The sequence below is a fragment of the Papaver somniferum genome, chromosome 7 (assembly GCF_003573695.1).
Source record: "Papaver somniferum cultivar HN1 chromosome 7, ASM357369v1, whole genome shotgun sequence".
In the NCBI taxonomy this organism is placed as follows: domain Eukaryota; kingdom Viridiplantae; phylum Streptophyta; class Magnoliopsida; order Ranunculales; family Papaveraceae; genus Papaver; species Papaver somniferum.
Window position 1 is genome coordinate 125,355,716 of NC_039364.1, and position 26,179 is coordinate 125,381,894.

General features: G+C 35.9%; 1 protein-coding gene, 1 long non-coding RNA gene and 1 other non-coding gene across 3 annotated transcripts; 2 read left to right on the top strand and 1 right to left on the bottom strand.

The window, feature by feature from the left end:
- Positions 1-6,104: 6,104 nt before the first annotated feature.
- LOC113295177 (ubiquitin-activating enzyme E1 2-like) lies at positions 6,105-9,036 on the top strand. The gene is made up of 4 exons (XM_026543531.1): positions 6,105-6,285; positions 6,585-6,911; positions 7,774-7,991; positions 8,642-9,036. Exons 1-4 carry the CDS (start codon positions 6,105-6,107, stop codon positions 8,729-8,731), a joined length of 816 nt encoding a protein of 271 aa, XP_026399316.1. The 3' UTR covers positions 8,732-9,036.
- A 283-nt stretch (positions 9,037-9,319) lies between these two features.
- Positions 9,320-13,196, top strand: LOC113298355. The gene is made up of 3 exons (XR_003334166.1): positions 9,320-9,439; positions 9,563-10,497; positions 11,103-13,196. It is a non-coding gene; the product is annotated as an uncharacterized LOC113298355 (long non-coding RNA).
- On the bottom strand, positions 9,868-9,969 carry LOC113300692. Its single transcript, XR_003335897.1, has one exon. It is a non-coding gene; the product is annotated as a U6 spliceosomal RNA (small nuclear RNA).
- Positions 13,197-26,179: the final 12,983 nt, after the last annotated feature.

Consider the following 26,179-nt stretch of genomic DNA (forward strand, 5'->3'; position numbering starts at 1 on the left):
AAGCCCGCTTTTTATACGGGCAGGCCAGATCGGGCCGGACAGGCCACTATTTTGATTTTTTTTTTTAAGTTTAAATTTTCAAATGAACGGTATTAAATACAATATCCTTTCCTTTCCAACATCGCATATCGTAAGTGATAGTATTATTTTATATTTAAATTACACTGACAAATTTTTAATTTTAGCCTATAATAACTAATTAATTAGAGTACAATAAACTTTCTAATAAGAAAATATATTACCATTAATGTTTTGAAAAGGTTAATTATAAGTAAAAAAACAATTATATATTTTATTTTTCTTGACACAAAATTGACAATTATAAAATGGCAACTTTTAAGTCTTTTTAAGAGGATATTAAATGATTAATGGCACATAGAAGGCTTTCAGGCCGGGCCCCAGGCCGGGTATCAGGCCGGGCATCATAATTAATCGCAAAGCCCGAGACCGCCCAATAAATTAATCCAGGCCAGGCCGGGTGGTCCATGACGGGCCATAACAGGCTTTGGGCTACTTCGGGTACAGGCGGGCTCGGGCGGGTACAGGCAGGCCGAGTATTTTTGGGTATTATTTACACCCCTAATTAGATATGAAGATACCATAGGAGGTTTGGACTGGCAAAAAGGTAAATCTTTCCTATTTGAAAGTTTTTGGTTGTGTTGGTTATGTTCATCTTAGTCCCGGTGAGAGGTCTAAGATAGGTGCTCAAGCAAAGAAGTGTATATTCCTTGGTTATGGAATTGACGCTTTTGGGTATAAACTTTGGGACTATGAGGGTCACAAAGTTATTAGAAGTAGAGATGTCACTTTTAGCGAGAATGAGTTGTACAAGGACAGGAATACAACACAAGTTGAAGATGTCAGGTCAAGCAACGTCGATAAGGAGTTGTATATCGATATTGATGATGTTTCTGGAAGAAGTGTGGAACAAGAAGAGAATGATGTTGCTGATGGCAGAGAAGTACAAGTTGAAGAGACTTCTACTGCAGTGGGAGTTATTCCTACAGTTTCACAAGAAGTACGAAGATCGTCAAGAACTCCTAAACCAAACCCAAGGTATGCTTTGAATTATCTATTACTTACGGATGGAGGCGAACCTGAAGATATTAAGGAAGCACTAGCGGCTGATGATTCAGGCAAGTTGAAACTTGCTATGGAGGATGAGATAAATTTACTTGATGAAAATGGCACTTAGGTGTTAGTAAAATTACCAAGAGGTAAGAAGGCGTTGCATAACAAGTGGGTTTATCGGATGAAATCTGAAGCAAATGGAGAAATTTGCTACAAGGCGAGGTTGGTTGTGAAAGGTTTCCAGCAAAAACCTGGTGTTGATTATAACGAGATATTTTCTCCAGTTGTGAAGATGACTACTATTCGAGTAGTGTTAAGTCTAGTGGCTTCTGAAGATCTCTACCTTGAACAGTTGAATGTAAAGACAACTTTTCTTCATGGTGACCTATATGAAGAAATTTACATGAAACAGCCAGAAGGATTCATAGTAAAAGGCAAGGAAGAGATGGTGTGCAAGCTAAAGAAGAGTTTGTATGGTTTAAAACAAGCCCCGAGACAGTGGTACAAGAACTTTGATAACTTCATGCATAGAAGTGGTTACTCATAGTGTAATGCAAATCATTGTTGTTACTTCAAAAGGAATGATTCTGACTACATCATATTACTACTGTATGTGGATGATATGTTGGTTGCCGGAACATCTCTACAAGAAGTTGAGAATTTGAAGAAACAATTAGCAAGTGATTTTGATATGAAAGATCTTGGTGAAGCAAAGCAGATTCTTGGTATGAGGATCATAAGAGACAGAGCTAAGGGTGTACTTATGCTTAGTCAGGCTGAATATATTGAACGAGTGTTGAAAAGGTTCAATATGGAGAATGTTAATCCAGTTAGTTCTCCACTTGGAAGTCAAATTCGTCTTTCAAGTATGCAGTGTGCGAAGACAGATGACGAAAAGGAGTACATGTCTAACGTACCATATTCTTCGGCTATTGGGAGTCTAATGTATGCTATGGTGTGCACGAGACCGTATATTGCACATGCAGTGAGAGTAGTGAGTAGATATGCAAGAAACCCAGGAAAACAACATTGGGAAGCTGTGAAGTGGATTCTCAGGTATTTGAGAGGTAACACAAACGTACCATTGTGCTATGGAAAAGGTGGTTCTATTTTGAGGGGTTATGTGGATGCAGACTTCGCAGGTGATGTAGATAAAAGGCGAAGTACGACCGGTTATGTTTATATTATGGGGTCAGCTGCAGTGAGTTGGAACTCACGGTTACAGAAGTTGGTGACATTGTCTACTACGGAAGCGGAGTACGTAGCGGTGACGGAAGCGAGCAAGGAGATGATTTGGTTACAAGGATTATTAGCTGAGTTGGGCAAGGAACAAGGAGATAGTGTTCTGTTTAGCGACAGTCAAAGTGCTATACATTTAGCCAAGAACTCAGCCTATCATGCTAGGAAAAAGCATATAGATATTTGTTATCATTTCATTCAGGATCTCTTAGAAGAAGGAGATTTGAAGCTCGAGAAGATTCTTGGTTCGAAGAATCCGGCGGATATGTTTACCAAGGGAGTTACATCAGACAAGCTAAAGCTCTGCAAGGCTTTAGTTGGTCTCTCAGAATGAGGATCTGGGAGGGGGGCCGCACTAACAAGGAAGATGTTTTTAGCACCGTCAATCCAAAGTTGAAGAATGGAAGACAATCAATAAGTCTTAAAAGTGGGAGATTGTTAGTTATTGAAGACTAATTAATTATTTATTAAAGTTAGCCGTGGTTATTTCGGGAAGGGGTTTCCTAAACCGGTTAGAATTCTTGGTGGCCAAGTTTGTAACCTGTAGTTAGGCCTTGTAGAATGTGTGCATTGTGTAGAAAACGATTAAGAGATCGGTGAGAGATTTCTTGTATAGCTTTTAGGTCTAAAGCTAGGATTTCGTTGTGAGAGCATATTGGTGAAGAACAAGAGACAAGGTTATCGTCTCGGGTAATTGTTGCGGTGTAACCAAGGGTTTGCTGGGATTCACACGACGCTGTAATCGTTTTTCTTCATAATGGATTTGAGTTGGTGCGGCTCAAAGTGGACGTAGATAATATATACAAGTTGTATGTATTGGTCGAACCACTATAAATCTTGTGTCTTGTGAGTTGATTTATCTTTATCGTATTATTATGGTTGCTTGTGCTTGGTTTACTTATTATTCATCATAATATCTCAAGATCCGTTATTCCGCGGTTGTCAGTGATTATTCCCTAAGAAAATCCTGACATGAGTTTCTTCCTAAGGTCTTGTGTTCTAGAATAGTGATTTTCATGATTCTGCTTAATGGTTAACCATAGGCAACGCTCATCTCAGCTCTGAAGACTTTGTCAGGTTACATTTGACACCGTTTACGTGATTTATAAACACACGCTAATGATGTGCTGCCTGTGCAGGCTGTCTTTTTGCTGTTAGCGGCTTTGAGGCTTCCATTGTGTTTGATGAATACTGTGTTAGTAGACAACACCAACATCAACACGGCAGGTGAAGGAGAATCGTTGCTTAAGAAATCGAGGATTGATTTTATGATTTCTTCAACTACTGAGACTACCAACAGCAGTAGTGGTAACGGGAATTTTAATTCTGGTAGTAGTGGAGATATTGTGGTGAACAATCCAGATACACCAATAGCGATGGGTGATGGAAGTTCAAATGATATCGATGAAGATCTTCATAGTTGGCAACTTGTTGTTTATGGACGTGAACCATGAGGAGGCCGTTTGGTGCGAATGTGCTTATATCTGGGAAGAATGGATTAGGTACAGAAATTGGTATACATTTTGACCTTCTTCTTCTTTTCCTTCTAATTTAGAGCTCAAATGTAGATAGTTATTTCGTTGATGCTCATATGTTGGAATTTATGAATAGCAATTGATCTGATTTGTTCTTTGAATTTAAGATTCTTATCTTCTTCAGCTTGTTCAGCTCGTCTTATCATGCATTTATTATCTATAACTGACTATGTCAGCTCATTTTACTCTACTTAGTGTAATGGTTAACATCTTACTTACAGACATGTAGATTTCTCTTTCATGTTTATATGAATTTTCTTAGAAATAAGTTCTATGTTGCTAGTCTCGTTTATCATGAATTTCGTTTAAGTACTAGGAATAGGATTAGTTAGTTTGTCGAGGAAAATGTAAATGTTGAACAAAGATTTTGAGTGAGACAGAACAATCTTGTCACTGAACCAATGTTGAAAAATCGATGTGGCTGTAACTGGGTTAGGGACTTGGGATGAAACGACCTAGTTTGAAGAATCTGATGTGCAAATTGTGACATGCACTATCATGAGAAGTTTATACGAGTTTGAACAGAAATCCGAAACTGCTTAGCCTCTGGAATAACTAGTTTTTCATTGTCGGCCTAACCTTTTCTTTTTTCTTTGACTAGCTCATCGTTACTTCTCAATAGCTATTCATAAGTTACAACTCAGGCGTGTAACATTTTCCTACCGAGACAATGAAATCTTGTTAAAGTTTAAACTGTTCATTATGTTGAAAAAATAAAATTAGGTCAAGATCTTAACAAATCTAGGGCAATGCTTATTGCTTAATAATCATTGTCATCAGAAAAATAAGGCATTTATGTTTCATGATCTTTGTCTCTCATTCTTAACCTTATCATGTGCGACTTTTTGTTTGCAGCAAAGAATCTTATTCTCGCTGGTGTCAAATCCGTAACTCTTCATGGTGAAGGCACAGTGGAGCTGTGGGACTTGTCTGACAACTTTCTTTTCGCTGAGACAGATGTGGGAAAGAATAGGGCCCTTGCTTCTGTGCAAAAGCTGCAAGATTTGAACAATACGGTAGCTGTTTCAACCTTAACAGAGTAACTGTCTAAGGAGCAGCTTTCCAACTCCAGGTACCTTTATTATTGGTTATTCTTTTCATTAATTTTCTCTGCTTTAGGAAGCAGTTTATTGACCATGAGATAAATGTGGTTGATTGTTTTATTATTGAACACTGTCAAGCTGCGCTTTGTCCCTTAGGACACAACTAATTCACCACGAGCACCATTACCCTTTAGTAAGCCTTGTAGACATTATTCAAGACATCCGATTCACCATGATCATGTTGTTGAATAGGTGAAGTTCATATCTTCCTTTATAATTTGAACATGATGTGATGTGGACTGTTTTATTATTAACTGCTCTTACCCTGTGCTTTAGGAATTAGGACATAATCTATTTACCACGAGGTGATACTGTAGATTTTTCAATTATTGAAACACTAATATCCTATAGTGAGCCTTGTAGACATTATTCTGGACATATGAATTCACGATAATCAGGTTGAAGGTTACTTTGTATTAGTTGGCATGTGCATTTGTAACTTCAACATGACATAGATTGGTGTGGGACTTAGTTGTGTAAGGCGCTAGGCGAGGAGAGGCGCCAAGCCCGTCGCCTAGCGCCTTGTCGCGACCTAGGCAACCACTTACATTGTAGAAGATTTTTAGACTTATATGATAGCTGGATTTTAATCTCATCATCTATTTTTCTCTCAACTTAGCTTTTGCAAATCATAGTTTGAATTTTTCTATCCCTGTTTATTCATTGTTTGTGAAGGAGTAAATAGAAAAAATAAAAGAGGAGAGGAGGAGAAGTATATATATGAAAATCTTTTAGAAATATCCTGAACCCGAAAAAACGAGATTTACTCATTTTCTGGTGGGTTAAATCTGGTGGGTAATATTTGGTATTGAGATAGATAACTTTTACATCCATATATAGCAACATTAAGATATATATAAACTAATTTGACATCAATCACATTATTTTCCTGAATCTCAATTTTGATTTGCATAGTTTTCGTCATTGACTTGTGTTGATTGATCTTTTTATAGTCTGATTTTTCTATAATTAGATCAAATAATTACTACAACTGTACTAGGAAATAATAACCAATCACATCAGTCACGTTGTTCTCGAATATTAATATTTTTTACCATCTTTTGATACTGAAAAAGGATACAGGTCTATTAATAACAAATAATTCCGTCAATCACGTATTTATAGAGAGGAGATAATATTTGCATTTATTGACGAGATGATGAAGAAGAAAGGAGCCAGACAAGGAACCCTACCATGTTACCATATATTACCATCTTCAATGTCGCGTTTGGCGAGTTTTTGGTTGCCTAAAACTTCCGCAAGGCGCCAAAGTCGCAAAAGGCGCTCGCTTAAGGGGCCAGCGCTGAAAGTAGTGCGCCTTTGCCTTTGGCGCCTAGGTGAGCACCTAGAGCGCCTTTAACAACTAAGTTAGTACTGACTGTAGAACACTTCTTTGCAATAAATTTTGGCTACTTTAACAACTAAGTTAGTACTGACTGTAGAACACTTCTTTGCAATACATTTTGGCTACTTGAGTTTCTTTCTAAGGTTTTATGTTCTAGGATAGTGGTTTTCATAATTCTGCTAAATTGTTAAATATAGGCGACGTTCATCTCAACCCTGAACACTTTGTCTGGTTACATTGAAACTGGTTACGTAATTTGAATCACACGCTAATGATGCTTTGTCTGTGCAGGCTGGCGTATTTACTGTGTTAGTAGACAACACCAATTGTTGCATAAGAAGCCGGGGATTGATTGTATGATTTCATCAGCTACTGAGAATACCAACAACAGTAGTGGTAAAAACGGGAATAGTAGTAGTAATCTTAATTCTGGTAGCAGTGTAGATATTGTGGTGAATATTCTGGATACACCAATGGCGATGGGTGATGGAAGTTCAAATAATATTGATGAAGATCTTCATATTCAGCAACTTGCTGTCTATGGACGTGAGACGATGCAAAGGCTGTTTGGTGCGAACGTGCTTTATACTGGGATGAACGGATTTGGGGCAGAAATTGGTATACATTTTGACCTTCTTTTCCTTTTCCTTCTAATTTAGAACTCAAACTTGTAGATACTTGTTTCGTTGACGCTCATATGTTGGAATTTATGAATAGCAATTGATCTGATTTGTTCTTTGAATTTAAGATTCTTATCTTCTTCAGCTTGTTCAGCTCGTCTTGTCATGAATTTATTATCTATAACTGAATATGTCAGCTCGTTTTACTCTACTTAGTGTAATGGTTAACATCTTACTAACAGACATGTAGATTTCTCTTTCATGTTTACATGAATTTCCTTAGAAATAAGTTATATGTTGCTAGTCTCGTTTATCATGAATAGGATTAGTTAGTTTGTAGAGGAAATTGTAAATGTTGAACAGGGATTTTGAGTGAGACAGAACAATCCTGTCACTGAATCAATGCTGAAAAACCAATGCGACTGTAACTGGGTTAGGGACTTGGGATGAAACAACTTAGTTTGAAGAATCTGATGTGCTGTCATGAGAAGATTATACGAGTTGGAACAGAAATCCGAAAACTGCTTAGCCTCTAGAATAACTAGTTTTGCATTGTTGGCCTAACCTTTTCTTTTTTCTTTGAATAGCTCATCCTTACTTCTCAACAGCTACTCATAAGCTATAACTCAGGCGTGAAACACTTCCTTTTGGTTCTTTTTTTCCTAGATTTTGCTGATACTGAGACTATGAAATCTTGTTTAAGTTTAAACTGTTCACTGTTGAAAATATAATAAAATGAAGTCAAGATCTTACCAAAGATAGGGCAATGCTTAATAATATGTCATAAAAAAAAGGCATTTATGCTTCGTGATCTTTGTCTCTTATTCTTAGCCTTATGGTGTGGGACTTTTTGTTTGCAGCAAAGAATCTTATTCTCACTGGTGTCAAATCCGTAACTCTTCATGATGAAGGGACAGTGGAGCTGTGGGACTGGTCTAGCAACTTTCTTTTCGCTGAGACAGATGTGGGAAAGAATAGGGCCCTTGCTTCTGTGCAAAAGCTGCAAGAGTTGAACAATGCGGTAGCTGTTTCAACCTTAACAGAGAAACTGTCAAAGGAGCAGTTTTCCTACTACCAGGTACCTTTATTAATTTCCTCTGCTTTAGGAAGCACCGAAGCAGTTTATCGACCATGAGGAAAATGCTGATGATTGTGCTATTATTGAACACCATAAACCTGTGCTTTAGCCTTTAGGATACAATTAATTCACCATGAGGATACACTTTATTGAACAACATTACCCTTTAGTTACCCTTGTAGACATTATTCAAGACATCTGATTCTCCCTGATCATGTTGTTGAATGAATGAAGTTTAATTTGAACATGATATAACGTGGACTGTTTTATTATTAACTGCTCTTACCCTGTGCTTTAGGACATAATCTATTTACCACGAGGTTATGCTTTACTTTCAGATACTGTAAATTTTTCAGTTTTTGAAAAGTACCCTATAATAACACGTAATTCTGGACATATGAATTCACTATAATTTTGCTGAAGGTTACTCTGTAGAGTCTGTACTAGTTCGCAAGTGTATTTATAACTTCAACATGACATAGATTGGTGCTAAGAGTACCTTATTATAAATTTTGGCTACTCGAGTTTCTTCTAAGGTCTTGTGTTTTAGAACAGTGATTTTCATGATTCTGCTAAATGGTTAAAATGTAGGTAACACTCATCTTAACTCTGAAGACTGTCTGATTACTCTTATGATGTTGTCTGTGCAGGCTGTCGTATATTTACTAATATCGGTTTTGCGGCTGCGAGTGAGTATGTTGAATACTGTCATAATCTCAAGCCTGCGATTTTGGTCCTGAATTGACTGTTATGTTGACGGGGAGGAACCACATAAGGGAATGATTGCACTCATCAGTAATGACAATCCTGCACTCGTATCTTGCATTGATGATGGAGACCTAGTTGCATTCTCTGGGGATCATGGAACGAGTAGAGTATTTGAGTTTTCTATGATCACTCGTGTGAATCTTGGTTAATGTATTATCTTACTCTTTGCATTTGTTTTTCTGTAATCTGTTTTTTATAAGAGGAAAGAAAACGGAAATTAGTGGAACTATATAAGGAATCTCATAAACCTATCCAAATTCTATTTGCTGGTTGACAAAAGAAAGTTAGGGTAATAGGTTCTATCAATTCTTCTTAATACAAAGGAGAATGATTCATGCTGCAGGAATGGAGCAAAAATAGAGCGCCATGTAGCACATAAAATTTAAGAAACGCCAATAAAAAGATGCCTAGCTGTCATGCCATATCAATTTTTGCCTACCTGTCATGGAACAGAAAAGACGCGTCTTTTGGTAGGACATTGTCATCTCACAGAACCTACGAGAGGATTCAAGTGAATTCACTGTTTGGAAAATACATGAAGGTAGATTCCCGTGCACGCCCCTGAGGCTTTACCGACGCGACTATTCAGTTGTATAAATAACACCCCTCAGCAAACCCATATTCTTATGCGATTAATTCTGAAGGGCGTCGAATACCTTCATCTGCAACTGCACAACGATGTAAGTCAAGTTCAAGTTTCCTTGGGTGTTTTTGTTGTTCTATCACGCGCGACTTTGGAAATACGTTTTCGTTTTTTGGCTTTTGGTTTTTCTCTCGCTTTGATATTTCCTCCATCTTTACAGTTGCAGAACCATGATTAATGATGTGAAACTGAACGTAAAGTACAAAGAATTGTTCCATTAAAGTTGGGAATTTTCAGTTGTGTTATCAAGGGATAAAAACGTATCCATGGTAAGATGCATCCTATATATCAAGTGCCAAATATTCTTTGTGTTCTTTGTCGATGATATTCAAGGATTGTTCAGGGAAATCCTTACTTGGTAAGTAGAATTGATCTTTTTGTATATTTGGTTTAATTTTTGGTAAGTAGAATTGATATTTCTGTATCTTTGGTTTAATTTTAGTACGTGATATTATTAAAGGCAGTAAATTTTTTTTGAACAATTTATCAATTTGTGTGTCCTTGCGTAGGGACGATGCTAATCTTCTCTGTATAGTCTGTATTGTTTTCGTACTTAGTTGATTTAAGCTTACAAAACGTGATGAAAGAAAATGTACTATTTATTAGGTTTATGTCTTCTACCTATAAATCATGGATATCAGTGTTGTGCTTGAGATGTTTGTGAAAAATTCGCGTGGTTGGGTTTTCCATCTATGCATTCAGATAGGAACAACATGGAACCGTGAACAACATAACATGGTTTGTTCTTGGAAATAAATTATCCATGTTTACCTAATATATGGTGAGGTATGTTCACTCCCACAGTCTCATGTCCGTTAGTTCAACGTCTATGGACCTTTCAGTTAATTTGTCAACCATTTTTAATCATCTTTCACAAAGTGTTCCATTCGAGTGTTGATGACTCGAACCTATTAACAATTTTCATGTTTTCATATTGTTCTTTGCACAGGTCACTGGGTTGTTTTGTTGATGTCCGTGTGATTGATGGATATGGGGTAGGCGTTGACGATGTTATGATTAACTGATTATAATGGATGATAAAGAAACATTGAATTCTGATGCACAAGGCATTTACTAGCCCCGTAGCCCGACCAGGTAAATATTAGTTGTATGCGCAAAGCATCCGTTTTGCCATTCAGCAGTGGAGAATTCTGGCCATTTTTTTAATATGCATCCAGAGTTTCACGCAGAGTACAATAAGTGCATTTATAACAGTCGAGTACCCGAAGGATTTAGTTTTGGGAGGTACTTCTTTTGAAGTAAAACTTAGAAAGATAACAAGTGGTTTAATCGGTTATACAATCATCGTCACCATTGGTTACGTATCTCTGTTTCGGCAGGATGCGTTCTTCTTCAGTTGCATGACTACAACACACAGGTGTGAGGTCATGTTAGCATATTTTAATAAGATTTGAATGGTGGAACACCCTTTAGTCATCTATTTATTATTGGCATCTTATAATGAGCAAATTACGCCTGAGGAACGTAGAAAATCGATAGAGATACTACAGAATGTTAATTGGCATCTTATAATGAGCAAATGACACCTGAGGAACGATAGAAAATCGATAGAGATACGTACAAAATGTTAGCATTAACTTAGAAAATGATCCTTTGGTTTCTTTATGAACTTTCTTGGAAGAGACTAGATATCATAGTTAGACCTGCAAATTTACTTTGATTATGTATCATCTTTTCAGATCTTACGGATGGTTGGAGTATTTCAATCTAGATTGTTCGAATAACATGGCGTTAGAGTAGAAACATTGTCATGCCCACTTGCTTTTGTATATTTTTTTTATTCGATTCCTCATGACCAAATCGCGCTTGAATAGCTACTGAAGATTTCATAAGTTTTTTATCTTAATTTTTAAGTAACGTGGCATGATTAATCTATTTTCTTCCCTTCGTATTGAGTGACATACAGTTTGAAGAAATTTTGTGTCTGTCGGGATATTTAAGATGTGGGAACCAAGGAACACATAAATTTGCAGGCCGGTACATTTTTATAACAATGGGTCATTTGGTAAATTTTAACATAGACAAGACACAAGATTACGGGATATATAAGGTTTTGACTTGGAAGTTCAGATTCGTCATTAACCATGCACGCGCCAGTATAATTCAATTTTATGACCCTAGCCCGTGCATTTGCGCGGGCGTGAAAAATCCTTGTATATACATATAGAAGAATTTTTATAACAATGGGTCATTTGGTAAATTTTAACATAGACAAGACACAAGATTACGGGATATATAAGGTTTTGACTTCAAAGTTCAGATTCGTCATTAACCATGCACGCGCCAGTATGATTCAATTTGATGACCCTAGCCCGTGCATTTGCGCGGGCGTGAAAAATCCTTCTATATACATATAGAGGAATAGAGAGGAGTTGTGGCTTCGCAGCTGCTAGATAAGAAAATTACAACACCGCAGCTTGTAAGAGATCCAAAAATCATCGATCAGTTCCAAATCGGGTATGTCATGTGATTTTAATTACGAGTTGATTCTTGGTTGATTTTTCTTCTCCTTATTAGATCCAATCAGTTTTAAAATTTTGCGTAAATAGTTTTTGAATTTAGAATGGTTCCACGTATTTGTCACCCACACTTTTCTATTTGGCACTCTTATCAAAATTTCTAAAATAATTCTACTTTCTAATAATATGTTTTCCTATTTACCACCTACAAAAATCAATTTAGAGTTAGACTATAATTATCACCATTCTAACTTGTCGTTGACTTCCTTGAAAACCCATCAATGAAAACAGTGCTAACATCACTGATCGTTTCCGAAATATTTAAATATATACTTGATCGTAATCATTGTCAAAATGTATATTTACTTGATCATATATTGCCAGGTAAAAAAGTACATAAAAACGAAGTGAAAAGTAACTTGAAAAGTAACGAAAAAATTCATTTGAAAAAGAAGCTTAAGCAGGCAATGTTGAATCGATTAGTGGAGTTGATTAAGAAGGAGACAAAGTTGGCCAGTGGCCACCACCATTTTCAATCATGAGATTTGCCGAAGGGACAAACTAATACAACCAAGATACAACCAAGCCACTCTAACACAAAAATGAAATTAGGGAAGATTTTGTATCTTTAATCTTATTAGGCCGATCAACGTAATACTCGGAATGAACTAAACAGCGAGTGCCTATTGAATTGCTTTATACTGGAACGTGTAGAACAACACTACATACGACAGACTGCTAATATAGACACACACGTAAAGCATCATGAAAATTGAGTCAATGTCCTGTGAACATCATTTGATTAAGGATCAGAAATAAAGAATTTGAGATAGAAAAGGAACATTGAGAATCACACGTTTAAAAATTATAATTAGGTTTAGTTTATCCCTTTTTTTGGTTTTGCTTCAACATCCCCTGCTTCTTCTTTTTTTTGGAATCTTTTTGATGCAAAACAAAAATTAGAAAAAAAAACTTAAACAAAATACTAGTGAAGGTGTTGATCGGTGGCACAGACGGTGTAGAAGAACTGTGGGAGAGATGGACAGGAAGAAGGTGGCCACTGGCCGGTGAGAGATTAATTTAGGGTTTTTTTTAAGTTTAATTATTAGGGTGGTTTTAGTGTTGGGTGTAAACAAAAAGTCAATAAGTAGTATCCAGGACATTTGAAAAAATAAGTGAGTGGCAAATAGGATAAATGAGGATGGCAATTAATGAGAGTGCAAATAGGAAAAACATGGGTGGCAAATAGGTGGTAGGTGGAACCTTTAGGATTGCCCTACAATTTACGACATCCTACGGTGCCGGGAATAGCCCAGTTAGCTAGGGTCGAACTCCCAAATTATATAGTTATATAGGTTGGGGCTCGAATCCCATGTCGTCCAAATTTAAAAAAAACATAATAAATATCTAAAACTTTTTTTTTTATTTTTTACTTCTAGAAATAGTATACATATTCAACTTGGGTGTACAAGCCTAGCTACAAGCTGGGCTCCTACGTCTTTCTAAATTACAATCTCTAATTTAAGAAAGAAAAAGTTGTTTTTCCTAGCATTAACATCAAATCTAAATAAATAATTATTCATCCGCTTCAAAAACTCAATGGTATCTTCTCCGAGTTCGCCCAAGGTCGAAAAAACCAAAGTACCAAACCCATATCCATGTGTCGACATATATCAAGGTACTTCGTACGTTTGCGAGCAACCGCATTGCTATAGCAAGACCAGGACGGAAAGTGCGAACACCACCACCAGGAAAGGGGATACACCTGTAACGTCAAAACACATATCTCGGCCATTTAACCAATTATACACAAGGATATCCGCAGGTTTCAACCCGCCCCGGTGCTGGATAAGAAACCTAAAGCCACCTCCTTACTCGCGGTGATGCCTGATCGAAAACACATATCAGCTGAAATATCACCCACCATGTCATGTCGAAACTTGAAACCAACCTCATGTGCACAATGAAGAGCGTGATCGCCAAAAATATCGATTTTTCTGTTACAAAAAGGACATAAACTGTCATCCTTGAATAAAGGTATACCTAATCGATAACATAAAACAACACTAAACTGTTGAGGTCCAATCTTCTGGTTAAGACCTTCAATAGGGATCGATAAAAGATAATCCTGAGCATGAATGGTTTTGTTACATTGCCATAACGCTTTATCTCTGCCTGACATGTGAGAAACATTGGTAAATCCTTCATAACCACATCGAAGTATCTAACTGTCAAAGTAGACATAGTGTTGGGGGAAGTAACTCCCATGTGAATTGATGAAGCATACACACCGCAAAAATTTGCATACAAGAACAGAGTCTGCTGCATACTAGGCCCATAAGCTGATAATTGAGACTTATTAAGAATTAACTCCTGCAAACCCCTGGTTTGTAAGCACGATGCTAAGTAATAATAATTCATAGTGTCAGCCATATTGTATATACCCAAACCTCCATACCTGATAGGCAATGTAACAAGTCGTTGTTGAAGGGAACCGAAACCCGGACCATCGCCTGTCACTAATAATCTCATGTACTGTGGAAGGTGTGAATCAAAAACTGCCTGTGCCTCTTGAACTGCCGATAACCTTGTGGTTCTCATGGTGAAATATAAACGAAACGCCTACACAATTATATAACAAGACTAACTCACTTTGAAGGTATTTAAGTTTATGAATAGCTTCCATGAGTTTGGTGGTTTTATTAACTCTACACAAAACCATTTCGCTGCACAAATCTTGATCAAGGCTAACGGGCCCCTAGCAACTTGACACCGTTCTTTGGTCTGGAAATTTGAACCGGGAAGACACCCTCCATAAAGCTACGTGCATCAACGGATGGCCAATAAATTTCAGTCTTAGAAATGTTTAGATGGAGACCAAGGGCAGGACCATCCTCTTGAATTATACACAGAGCCTTAGAGATCATCAAAGTGTCACCAATTAGAGTGCCGTCGTCTAGATACCAAGGTTGAAGATCCAAGACACGTTGCTCGACAATTTTCTTCACCAGGGGATGTAAAGTGAGTGAAAACAGGAGAGGACCCAATGGGTCTCCCTGTTGTACCCCATGTACAGACGAAAGAATGTAGTCCCTGTAATATAATCTTACTGGAGCAGAGTAACAAAACTCCACCCATTTGGAGATAAATGGAAAACATGCCTGACCTGCTGCAGCATAGAAGACCTGTCCACCATATTAAAATCATTACTAAAATCAAGGAGCATAGTTTTTGAGTTCAAATGACCATTTTCCTCGAGCATTCTATTAACGGGATGCAAAGTTGCTTCTCCCCCACACGGTATACCAACCCCAAACTGGTAGTCTCCTAAAAATGAACTCATCTCTTTGCTCACTATATGGGCAGCGACTTTAGAAACAATTCTTCTCCAAACAGTGCCCACCGCTATTGGCCTAATACTACCGTCCGGTTTAAAAATAGGGGTGAGTGGTACACTAAACACAAACTCGCCTAGTTGAGGAGGACACCTGCCGAATAGCCAAAGATTGATAACCTGAGTAATTGAAGAAAGCAGCTCGTCTGCAACAACTGCTGCAGGACTACTGAGAGCATCCAAAAGATGTTGGACTCTCAAACCATCACGGCCGCAAGCATTTCCTTTAGGGAAACTCTCGAGCCTGCTGAGGATAACCTCACCGTTGGTGCTAAAGCTGTCCAAATGAGCCTGATGAGGGGGTATATGGGGTGGAGGAGCTTGAGGATGTTTAGCTAGCAATTCATTAAGAGTTGCTTCATCATCTGGAGCAATGCCGTTTGAGGACAACACTTTGACAGTTGTTGTGAACAAGCCATTCTTGATCTTTTTACGATATATGCGCAAATTGATAGCGTCCTGGCTAAACTTCTTATTTCCTTTCTTTTTGTTGCGTGGATGATTCAATTCCTCAAGATTTTTTTTATCAAGAGGCTACATCCATCAGGTTCAGGCCATATCATGATCGCCTGATTGGTAGAGGCAACCTGCAATTTGTTTCTTATGCTTGACTTCTCCTCAAAACTGCTCTTCGGAGAGTAAACACGCAAAATACAAATAGGCAACAGAAGCAGTTGTATCCATGTGGAGGTATCCTCAGGGTGAGATATTACCTTGTCTAACGTAGACTTGAGAACCCTCGAAAATTGAAGCCTACATTTAGGTGGAATAATCTTCACAGTAGCTATCTGTTTTTGGAAGACACTATTCAGCAGTTGCAGGTTAAGACACGGCACATGCTCAACAACCACACTATTAACAATATTCTCAACATGAACTGCAGGACGGTTGATACAGTGGATCAAGAAATCAGCATTGAACCCATTGAAGGGGGCAAGAATCATGTCCCCATTATGTGAACTACATGGTCTGCTCCAGGCATGAAGTTTCATACATGTTGAACACAACCACATCTTTAACTGCGTAAGAACTTCCTCCCAAGAATGGAAAGTTTCATGGTTATTTTCAATTCTTTGTCTATAACTGAATATTTCCTCACCATTGACTAAATGAATATCGTTGAGGTGCTTTAACAGAGAATACTTCAGCAAACCCTTACCACCAACCCCATTTCTGCAGTTATCGTAACCCCTAAAAGGGCATTAAAAATACATACCAAATTGTGCAGCTAATTCTGGAGGCGAAGAAGAACCCGGCGTTGAAACAACACTTGTACCTGACATGTTGTTGATGAAGACAACCCAATAATAGCATACTCAAATCAAAAGAGTAACGGAAATGAGAGGTAAAACAGCTCCCAAGGTGAACTCAATGGACAATCAGAGAAAGTGGAATCAAACTAGGGAAGAACAAGGAGAAAACAATGTTTGATTTGTCCACAACACAAAAAACCAGGAACTAAGACTTGGAAATTTGTCGGATTAACTACCAAGGCGACAGACCTGTAAACACCACTCTTAATTCATGGAAGAAACTGTTGAAAAACATATTTGTGATGGAAAAATATTTCTAAGACAATTTAAGCCATTCGTGAAAAATCTGCTAGTCCAGATCAATTCAGACCTATTTATGCTTAAAAAAAATAATAATAATTCAGACCTATTTATATATTATCTTTATTTATTATTATTATTATTAATAATAATACTTTTAGTCTCTTCATTTTAATGGGTGATTTATAATGCAAATATAATTCACTTTCTTCTCACAATAAGTTATCAATTTGTTATCTAGATTTGTTTATTAAAAACTTCGTTGTCTAAATCAAAATAAAATAAAATATTAACAAACAAAAAAATAAAATAAATTCATCATTCACAACTTAAAAACTTGTATTAATTTTTCTTTTTCTTTCTTATTATTCGGATCCATGAAGTCTCTCCTCCCGGATATCTTACTAAATATCCTTTCTCGATTTCCAGCGGAATCTGTTTTAGAGTGCAAATTAGTATGTAAAAAGTGGCCAACTCTTATCCATGATAGCGAAACTTACTTTAATGATATTCACCTCAGTCGCCAAATTAACTATGGCAATAGCGACCAGGTGGAGCCAAGTCTCTTTTTTGCTTGTCAAAGTAAAGAATGTTGTGGTCCAACATTGCTTTACCACGGAGGCAGAATTATTGATAAGATTAGCGGCAATGAGAAATACTCTTTCAAGGAAAATCTGAAAAGGATCAATCATCCTCCCATGCATAAAAAACTGTATAATCACTTTTCCGGCTCATGTAATGGTCTGATTTGCATTTTTATACACCACCATCGAGTTTTAGATCCCATTAAAATTTTTAATCCCATTACTAGAGAATATGTTTATCTTCCTGAACTAGTGGTAGAACGATCAGCCGATATGTCATATCCTTTTATCACACAAGAAGGAGAGATAAATCTGTTTGGTCGTGTATCATGTGGATTCGGGTATGTTAGATCTACCAATGAGTACAAAATTGTTATAATCCACTATCCTAGCACCATTTATGAAGGTAATGTTGAAGTGTACACACTTGGTAGCGGTTGTGGGTGGAGAGCCAAAGGTACAATTCTTATTCGGTTGATGACATTTAATGGTGCCGGTGTATTTGACGATGGATCACTCTACTGGACAGGAGAAAAGAATGTTGTGGTCGTCAATTTGGCCGATGAGGAGTTCTGATTGCTCTCTTATCCTCCATGTATGATTAACTTTGTTCGCAACAAAGATCCACATGGATTTGCAGCATTGAGAGGGAAATTGTGTTTTTACTTGGAAAAATTACGTTTGGAAATATGGTCCATGAAGAAAAGAGGTACCGAAAGGAGCGACCCGAAAGAGATATGGTGTTTGGATTTCAATATAGATTTTGAAGGTGTCGAAGTTGATCGTGACCAGACGAGGTTTGAGCCGATTTTACTTACCGAGAAAGGAGAAGTTATACGATGATACTGTACTTTATTGTTACGACTCCAAAATGACAACTTTGAAAATGATTTCGGAAAAATAAGAAGTGGAAGCATAGTACTTCGCCAATGTCAAAGCAATTCCGTATATAAGTACTTTTGTTTCGTAGGCAGCCATAGGAGAAAAATCAAAGACGTATGTGGTTGGTGATACATGGGAAGGTCATAGCGAACAGTTAGAGGGAGCATGTACTTAAAATTTTATTGGAAACAATATTTATGGGACTTATTTAAAATTTGAGTGTGTGATTTAATTATGCATAATTTTTCTAATAAAAAATTTACTCATAATTTAAATCGATGTACGTAAAAATAGTCGGACTTGTGAGAGTCCTAATATGATTACATTTTAAATGGGGACTGGTAAGTGGTATCCCTTTCACCTTAAGTCATGCCTTTCAGATTTAGATATTGGGGTTATTTTTCGGGACAAAGGAATTTCTCTGGAAAAATAGTGATTTCTCCCAAAAGCTCAGATTCTTTTTCTTCTCAGTTTTTTGTGATTGATTTCAGTTCACAACTGTGTTATCTGAACTTTTTCGTTGTTCAAGGACGGATCAATGATGCTTTCCTTTGAAGCCGAAATTTATTGGATAGTAAGATTTCTCATCGTCTATTTTGTTTTTTCTTCTTTTTTCAACAATGAACGTGGTGCTGATTTTCCCATTACTTATGCGTTCTAAATCATTTTTTTTTGTTTGGACTTTTCGGATTAAAAGTGACTGAGAAATTCAAAAACAAGTTTTCAAAAATTGCTCTCCTAAGATTGGTTGTACCATGGTTTTCTTCTATTCTCCAGATGGCGTTTGAAGAGGAATTCAGGGCTGGTAATATTTGTTCCAAAAGATTCAATGAAATCGTAATTCAGGTTCAATGGTTGGGGAATTCTTTTGGTAATTATTTACGAGTGAATGAAATTCAAAGTTCCTTTTATTTATGGAACTATATTTGCATTTCTTGTGGTTTCAAAGGTTCAATTTGGAGACGATTTTGGACTTCGCTAAACCTAGTTTCGATGGAGTTACCTATCAACGCAGTTCCTAGCACTCAGTTAAATTTGGATAATACCAGTTTTCCTCCTTTGTCATATTCTCATGAGGCCAAGAATTTTTACCTTGCAGTGCCATGCAAGCATAGAAAATAACTTCATAATCAAGATTATGTTCATTTCTTGGTGAGAGTTGATATGCACATTTGTTTTGATTAGGTTTATAATTCTTTCGGTTATAGTTTCTTATCAAATTCTATCTTATAAGTTCAAAACTTGTATGAGTTACACGTTTATTGTCATACACAATAATTCTCAATATCTAGTTTTCCTAAAATTCATTCTAAGATGAACAATCCATTCAATCTAACATGCAATTATTTGATCACTACAATAACTACAAATAGTTTATCAAACATACCTTTTTTGCTTTGAAAGCTCAATTGGTCATAAACCATTGTCCATTCTTTGCACACCAACAAAGAAATCAACAAAGCCATTGCTCCACTCATCCATTGATTTCCTGCAATTTTTATTTCATTGGAAAATAAAAACTCTCTCAAGTAAGTGAATGTTTACCCGTCGCAATCATTTACATGTGAGCATTTGAAATCAAAAATAAGTAAGGTATGCACTTACAAAATTAATTAAAAATTAAATTAAATATATTACTCCAAGTTTCTCTTAAGCGTCAAACGAAGATTCATAATTATATAGTTATAACTTATATATTTGTAACTTTCTGTCAAACATATTATCAAACATATGTTGTGCACTAGTTTGATTGCTAACAATGATATTATTTTTCATTACGAAAGCAAGAGTATTAAGTAATAAAACATCAAAATATGACTTTTAATATAATTTATTACATCTCTAATCTCTAATCTCAAGTATCATGTCTCCTATTTTGGACACATCATACACAACGATTTTGAGATCACCACATCTCTCAAACTAAAAATCCGAATAGAAATATTCAAATTGGGTTTTGGAGATTAGTTCCTAATATATAAGTTTCTCTTTATAATAATTCAAATATCTACATAAAGATTAAGAAAAAACGAATTCAACCAAGACCAAATTTATGCTCGTCAAGTTCTTATAGAAAATAAATGACGTTTACTTATCGTTTTCTTTCATACAAAAATATTTCCTTTGAATACACAAAACATAAAGAAGAACTCAACTCTCTCTTCTTGTTTTTCCAACCAAAATTTGATTTTATAATAAAAGGTTTTAACACAACTTAATCAAATATTATTATAGTGTAGTTAACACTATTAACTCCACAATATGAAACTCTGAAAGTTACAATGATGTAGTTACCACTATTAAAACTAAAAATATGAAACAGTCAAATTAATTATAGCAAAAATTAATTTCTTTTAGTAACGGCTAAATTTGTAATTAAAAAACACATTTATTGGAATAAATTTTTATTTTAAAAATATATTCCCAACCGAACAAAAATAAGTCTTAACAAAACATAGATAATCTAAAATTTTAAATTACCGCTGCATTGAAGCAATAAAAGAAATCTTATTGATTTAATGAGTACAAAATTTCTTTAATGAACTAGTGGTTGAACGATCAGCCAATATGTCATATCCTTTTATCACAGAAGAAAGAGAGGTAAATCTGTTTGGCTGTGTATCATGTGGATTTGGGTATGTTAAATCTACAAATAAGTACAAAATTGTTAGAATCCATTATCCTAGCACAAAATATGAAGGTCATGTTGAAGTATACACACTTGGTAGCGGATGTGGGTGGAGAGCCAAAGGTACCATTCCTATTCGGTTGATGACATCTAATGGTGTCGGTGTATTTTCCGATGGATCATTCTACTGGACAGGAGAGAAGAATGTTGTGGCCCTCGATTTGGCCGATAAGGAGTTCCGATTGCTCCCTTATCCTCCATGTATGATTAACTGTGTTCGCAAAAAAGATCCACATGGACTTGCAGCATTGGGAGGGAAATTGTGTTTTTATTTGGAAAAATTACGTTTTGAAATATGGTCTATGAAGAAAAGAGATACCGAAAGGAGCGACCCGAAAGAGATTTTGAAGGTGTAGAAGTTGATCGTGACCAGACGGGGTTCAGGCCGATTTTACTTACCGAGAAAGGAGAAGTTATACTTCTATACGATGATACTGTACTTTATTTTTACGACTCGAAAATGACAACTTTGAAAATGATTTTGGACGAAGTAGAAGTGGAAGCAGAGTACTTTGCCAACGTCAAAGCAATTCCATATATAAGTACTTTTGTTTCATTGGCGGCCATAGGAGAAAAATCAAAGACGTATGTGGTTGGTGATACATGTGAAGGTAATAGCGAACGGTTAGAGGGAGCATGTACTTAAAATTCGATTGAGAACACTATTTATGAGACTTATTTAAAATTTGAGCATGTGATTTAATTACGCATAATTTTTCTAATAGAAATAATTATACTAATTTTAATTCAGATAAATTCAAGTAAAATAATTATTCACTAAACTAAAGTTACTAAACAGTAAGATCGGAATAATTGTTGAAGGAAGAGATGTAGGCTACGCATGCATTGTATTAGCGCTTCTAAAAATCAAAGTTGCCAAATGTAATATTCGATAATGTCCAAATTTTGAAAGGTGTGCAAAGAGAAGTTTGATGAGGTATTCCATTCTCACGTAAGAATTCATTATTGAGACTCTTCTCAAAAAAAAAAAAAAAAAAGACTGAAGACTGAGAAGAAGGGGAATCACGAGGTGGATGAATCTGGATGCTTCTTATATATATGTCAAGCATAGGCTTCAAGTAATATATCTCCTGTTATGCTTTCTTGCAAACCCCACCACAAGAGGAACATGAGGGAGGTCCATGAGCCGTGCTATCTTCATTTTAGGGATATATTTGGCTCTCTGCAAAACATCAAGCACAAAGGGATTTTTAGCTACAAAAAAAAAGACCGCATTCACCAAGTTTTGTTCTCAATCATAGATTTTGTTTAGAAGGTGGCATAATGTGAGAAGCTTCTTTCTTCCTACAAGGTTGGAGGCATCCTGAAGCCAGCTCTGGTAAACATCATCAATAATAGGTCCAAAATCCATAGAAGGTAGAATCCTTCTATACTTCTTTGTTTACATGCATAAATCAAGGCCTAGGTTTGGTGATCTTCAAATGTCGTCTATTTCCGTTATGGATAATATTTCTTTGGAAAATGAGTTTACTGAGGAGGAAGTGAGAAAAGTGATAGATCATTTTGGTGTCGATAAAAGCCCGAGTCTAGATGGTTTTACATATAGTTTTATAAACATGTTTGGGAGGTATATTACTCTTGATATGTTTGGATTTGGCCGTAAATGGAAAAGATGGATTACATGGTGTATCACCACACATAGATTTGATGTTTTGCTTAAGGGCGAAGTAACTAAATTTTTCCGCAGCCAAAAAGGAATCAGACAAGGTGACCCGTTGCTGAGGTGCTTTCTTTGATGTTTAAATCCGCTGCAGATCAAGGTTTGATTTCAGGATTCAAAGTGGCGGAACAAGGAACAGTAATAACCCAATTATAATTTGCTGGTGATCTTATAGTCTTTTTAGAAGACAATGAGATGCAGGTACGTAATCTGAAAAAAAATATTCTTATAGCCTTTGAAACTATATCTGGACTCAAAGTTAACTTTAGAAAAAGCAAAATTGTTGGTCTTGGGCAATTGCATAACAGAGAATTTTGTGCTGAGATTTTTGAATGTTCTTTATCTCAACTTCCATTGAGTTATTTGGGAATCCAATCAAGAAGAAAATTTAATTGTAGAATACTATGGAATAAGGTAATTCAAAAGTTTTAACGGAAGTTAGCAGGTCGGAAAAGAAGTTATTTATCCAAGGGGCAGAGGTAGAGTCTACTTGCTAGATTTCCAGTTTACTACATGACGCTATTTTAAATGCCGCTGGTGAGTGTTGTTAAAGACCTTGAAAGAGTTATGAGAAATTTCCTTTGGGGTTCGAGTTCTGCAACTAAGAAAAAGAGTTGAGTTTCGTGGACTAAATCAACTCTACCAAAAAAGTAGAGATGGTCTAGAGATAAAGAAGTTACGACTAGTTAATAAAGCCTCACACTCGAAATGGATATGGAGATATGGCAGTGAGAAGCACGCGTTATGGAGAAGAATTGTAGCTCAAAAATTTGGAGGAGTTATTGAAGCTTTATTTCCTAATCAACCTAGCAAAATATAGGTCGGAGTCTCTAGATGGGCATTCTAAAAACAAGAAACTTCACTGAAGACGACACTTCGTTGATTATAAAGGATGGTGCTGGTATTTACTTTTGGGATTATATTTGGGTGGATGAATAGGCTCTAAGACAGATTTTTCCAACTTTGTTCAAAATATCCAAAGGTAAAAAGCTTATCGTGAAGGAAATGGTGTCAGACCAAGGTGCGTGGAATTTACAGTTTGTAGAGGAGACCCTACAAACTGGAGATGCAGGAAGTTATTCAGTTATTGCAGGTTATAAGAGACCCGAATGATATAGACAATGGAGATATGAAGATGAAAAGGGATTTTCGGTTGCTTCTGCATACTCGTATTTAGAAATGGAAGGTTTTATCTCATCTACAGACAAACAACTTTGGAATCCTAAAATTTCGTTGAAGGTTTCCTTTTTTGGTTTGGACGTTATGCTATAATGGTGCTATCACCTTACATTATCTTCGGGTAAAAATTCAAGATGCCAATTGTTTGTTCTGTGGTGATCATGAGGAAACTAATACTCATTTGTTTTTACATTTCAAAAAAGCTTTTGAGGTTTGTTCGTATTTCATGGATAGTTTTGAATCAGCTGGGTTGTTGCAAGTGATGTTAGAAGAACTTTGAGGGAATGGAGTAACAAGAAACATTTCAAAACATCTTTTGAGGTTTGGTCGTATTTCATGGATAGTTTTGAATCAGCTGGGTTGTTGCAAGTGATGTTAGAAGAACTTTGAGGGAATGGAGTAACAAGAAGAGAAAGAAGAGACTTAAACGTCTTTGGGGGTATTTACCTTTCGCCATTTGGTGGGGTATGTGGGGAGAAAGAAATAACAAACTCTATATACGAAGTTGAGTAGAAGTATTAAACAGATCATTGTGGAGGTAAAAGTTTTGTTTTTCAATTGCACTAGACACACAAATACTTTCTCGGGTTTCAATTTATCCACTTTTATTTGTAATTGGGATGTTGTAACTTACACATCCGTGTAACTTTTCTTGTTCATTTTTTACTGCTTTAGTGATTCTAAACCTTTTAATTAAATTTGCTCTTAATATCAATAAAATATAACATATGTAATTTATATGTATAAATTTGATATGTATGAAAAGTATTCTTTATTTTTCTAATAAAGCTATTATTTTATATAGTTTAGGGCATATTATTGTTTACGAGAAACTTTTAAAACGTATTATTTCATAATATTATCTAATTTATTATTTTAACACTAAGGGTCCGAGATGGGATCGGAAAATTTTATTATTTTAGTGAGAATATTATATTATCTATCAGAATATTATATTTGTTGGTAGTGGACTAGGCAGTTTTATTTTTCATAGATTAGATGTTGTTATTAAAAAAGGCAGTTTTTATATTAGTAAGTATTATATTTAAAAAAATTATTGTACATTGAGTTGCATAAAAAAATTCACATTCAATCAAGTTAAAACAAAGAGACGACAAAAATATTTTGTGGCAAATCTGCAATAACAATTGTACTTTCTGAGATTGCGTGACAGGTGCAACAAATCCCTATATATGCCTAGGTTGTTGCTAATATTTTATATTCCAAATTTAACCCGAGAGATACTCAAAATGACTCCTGCATTTTAGGAAGGAAAAGTGAAAAACCAAGGGCGTTTAGGCCATCAACATTGAAATAAACTGTTTTATCGTCGGGCGTTGTAACTGGAAGTGCGGTAGCTCCGTAAAACTGTGCACGTTAGGCCATAAAACCCCGACTTATAATCAATGCTAACATGCGCATGGAGTTGGTGGGAATTGATGCAAACAATCTTTGGGAAGTAGCCTTCTTGTAGCCATTCCGAGAGGTAAAAGTAGGAGTTAGCTTGCACTTCCGGTTTTAGTGATCAAATTGTATAAAAAACCTTCCTACCTAACTTTTTAGTCTTACAATAGACATTGATTTAACTCTCTGAGCTCGTCTATAATTAGATGCACCAGAATCATCATGAATAAGTTTATCATTCCTCTACAGGATTTTGTTGATAAATTTTACAAGCAATTACACATTATGTAATGCTTTCAAAAGCTTTCAGCTATACGAGCAACCTTGTGATAGTGATCGTTCTGTGTAAACCATCCTGAGGTCATAACAATATGAAATGAAGACTATATGCAAATACAATAAAAGATAAAAATAAAATATATGAAAACTATATGATGGTGATCGTTCTGATTTTAAAATCTTAATCTTCAGGTAAAATCATATTTTTTAATTAGCTAATGTATGATACTTATAACAATTTTAAGTTATACGCATAAGATAAAAGATTTATTAGCTTTTCAATCCGAATTGTTCTGTTGTAAAAGAAAAACTGTCAGTCGATTGAGAGAAGTGATAAAAAAAATTATGGCTTTATGAACTCCTTTACTAATAATAAAATACAGTAAAAGAAAAATTACATGTAACTTCTCTTCTTATGAAGTATATGCCAGTCTAACGGGTTCATACTCTCCTGCATAGTCGAGTTCCAATTTGAGGTGGTTCATAGTAACATTAACATGATAAATGTATTATTAAAGTCTATTTTTTTCTTCAACGAATGGTTTCTAACTTTGTTCTACAATGGTCCATCCAAACATAATAGAACGATAGCATGGGATTTCCTTGAGGATAAATATCAAATAGAGCAAACAATAGAAACACGCATTGGCTA

Excerpts from the sequence above, each read along its gene's own strand:
- LOC113295177 (XM_026543531.1), top strand. The coding sequence starts at position 6,105 with ATGATGAAGAAGAAAGGAGCCAGACAAGGAACCCTACCATGTTACCAT. Across the intron at positions 6,286-6,584 it reads CCTTTGCCTTTGGCGCCTAG|GCTGGCGTATTTACTGTGTT; the intron begins GTGAGCACCTAG and ends TTGTCTGTGCAG. Across the intron at positions 6,912-7,773 it reads CGGATTTGGGGCAGAAATTG|CAAAGAATCTTATTCTCACT; the intron begins GTATACATTTTG and ends TTTTGTTTGCAG.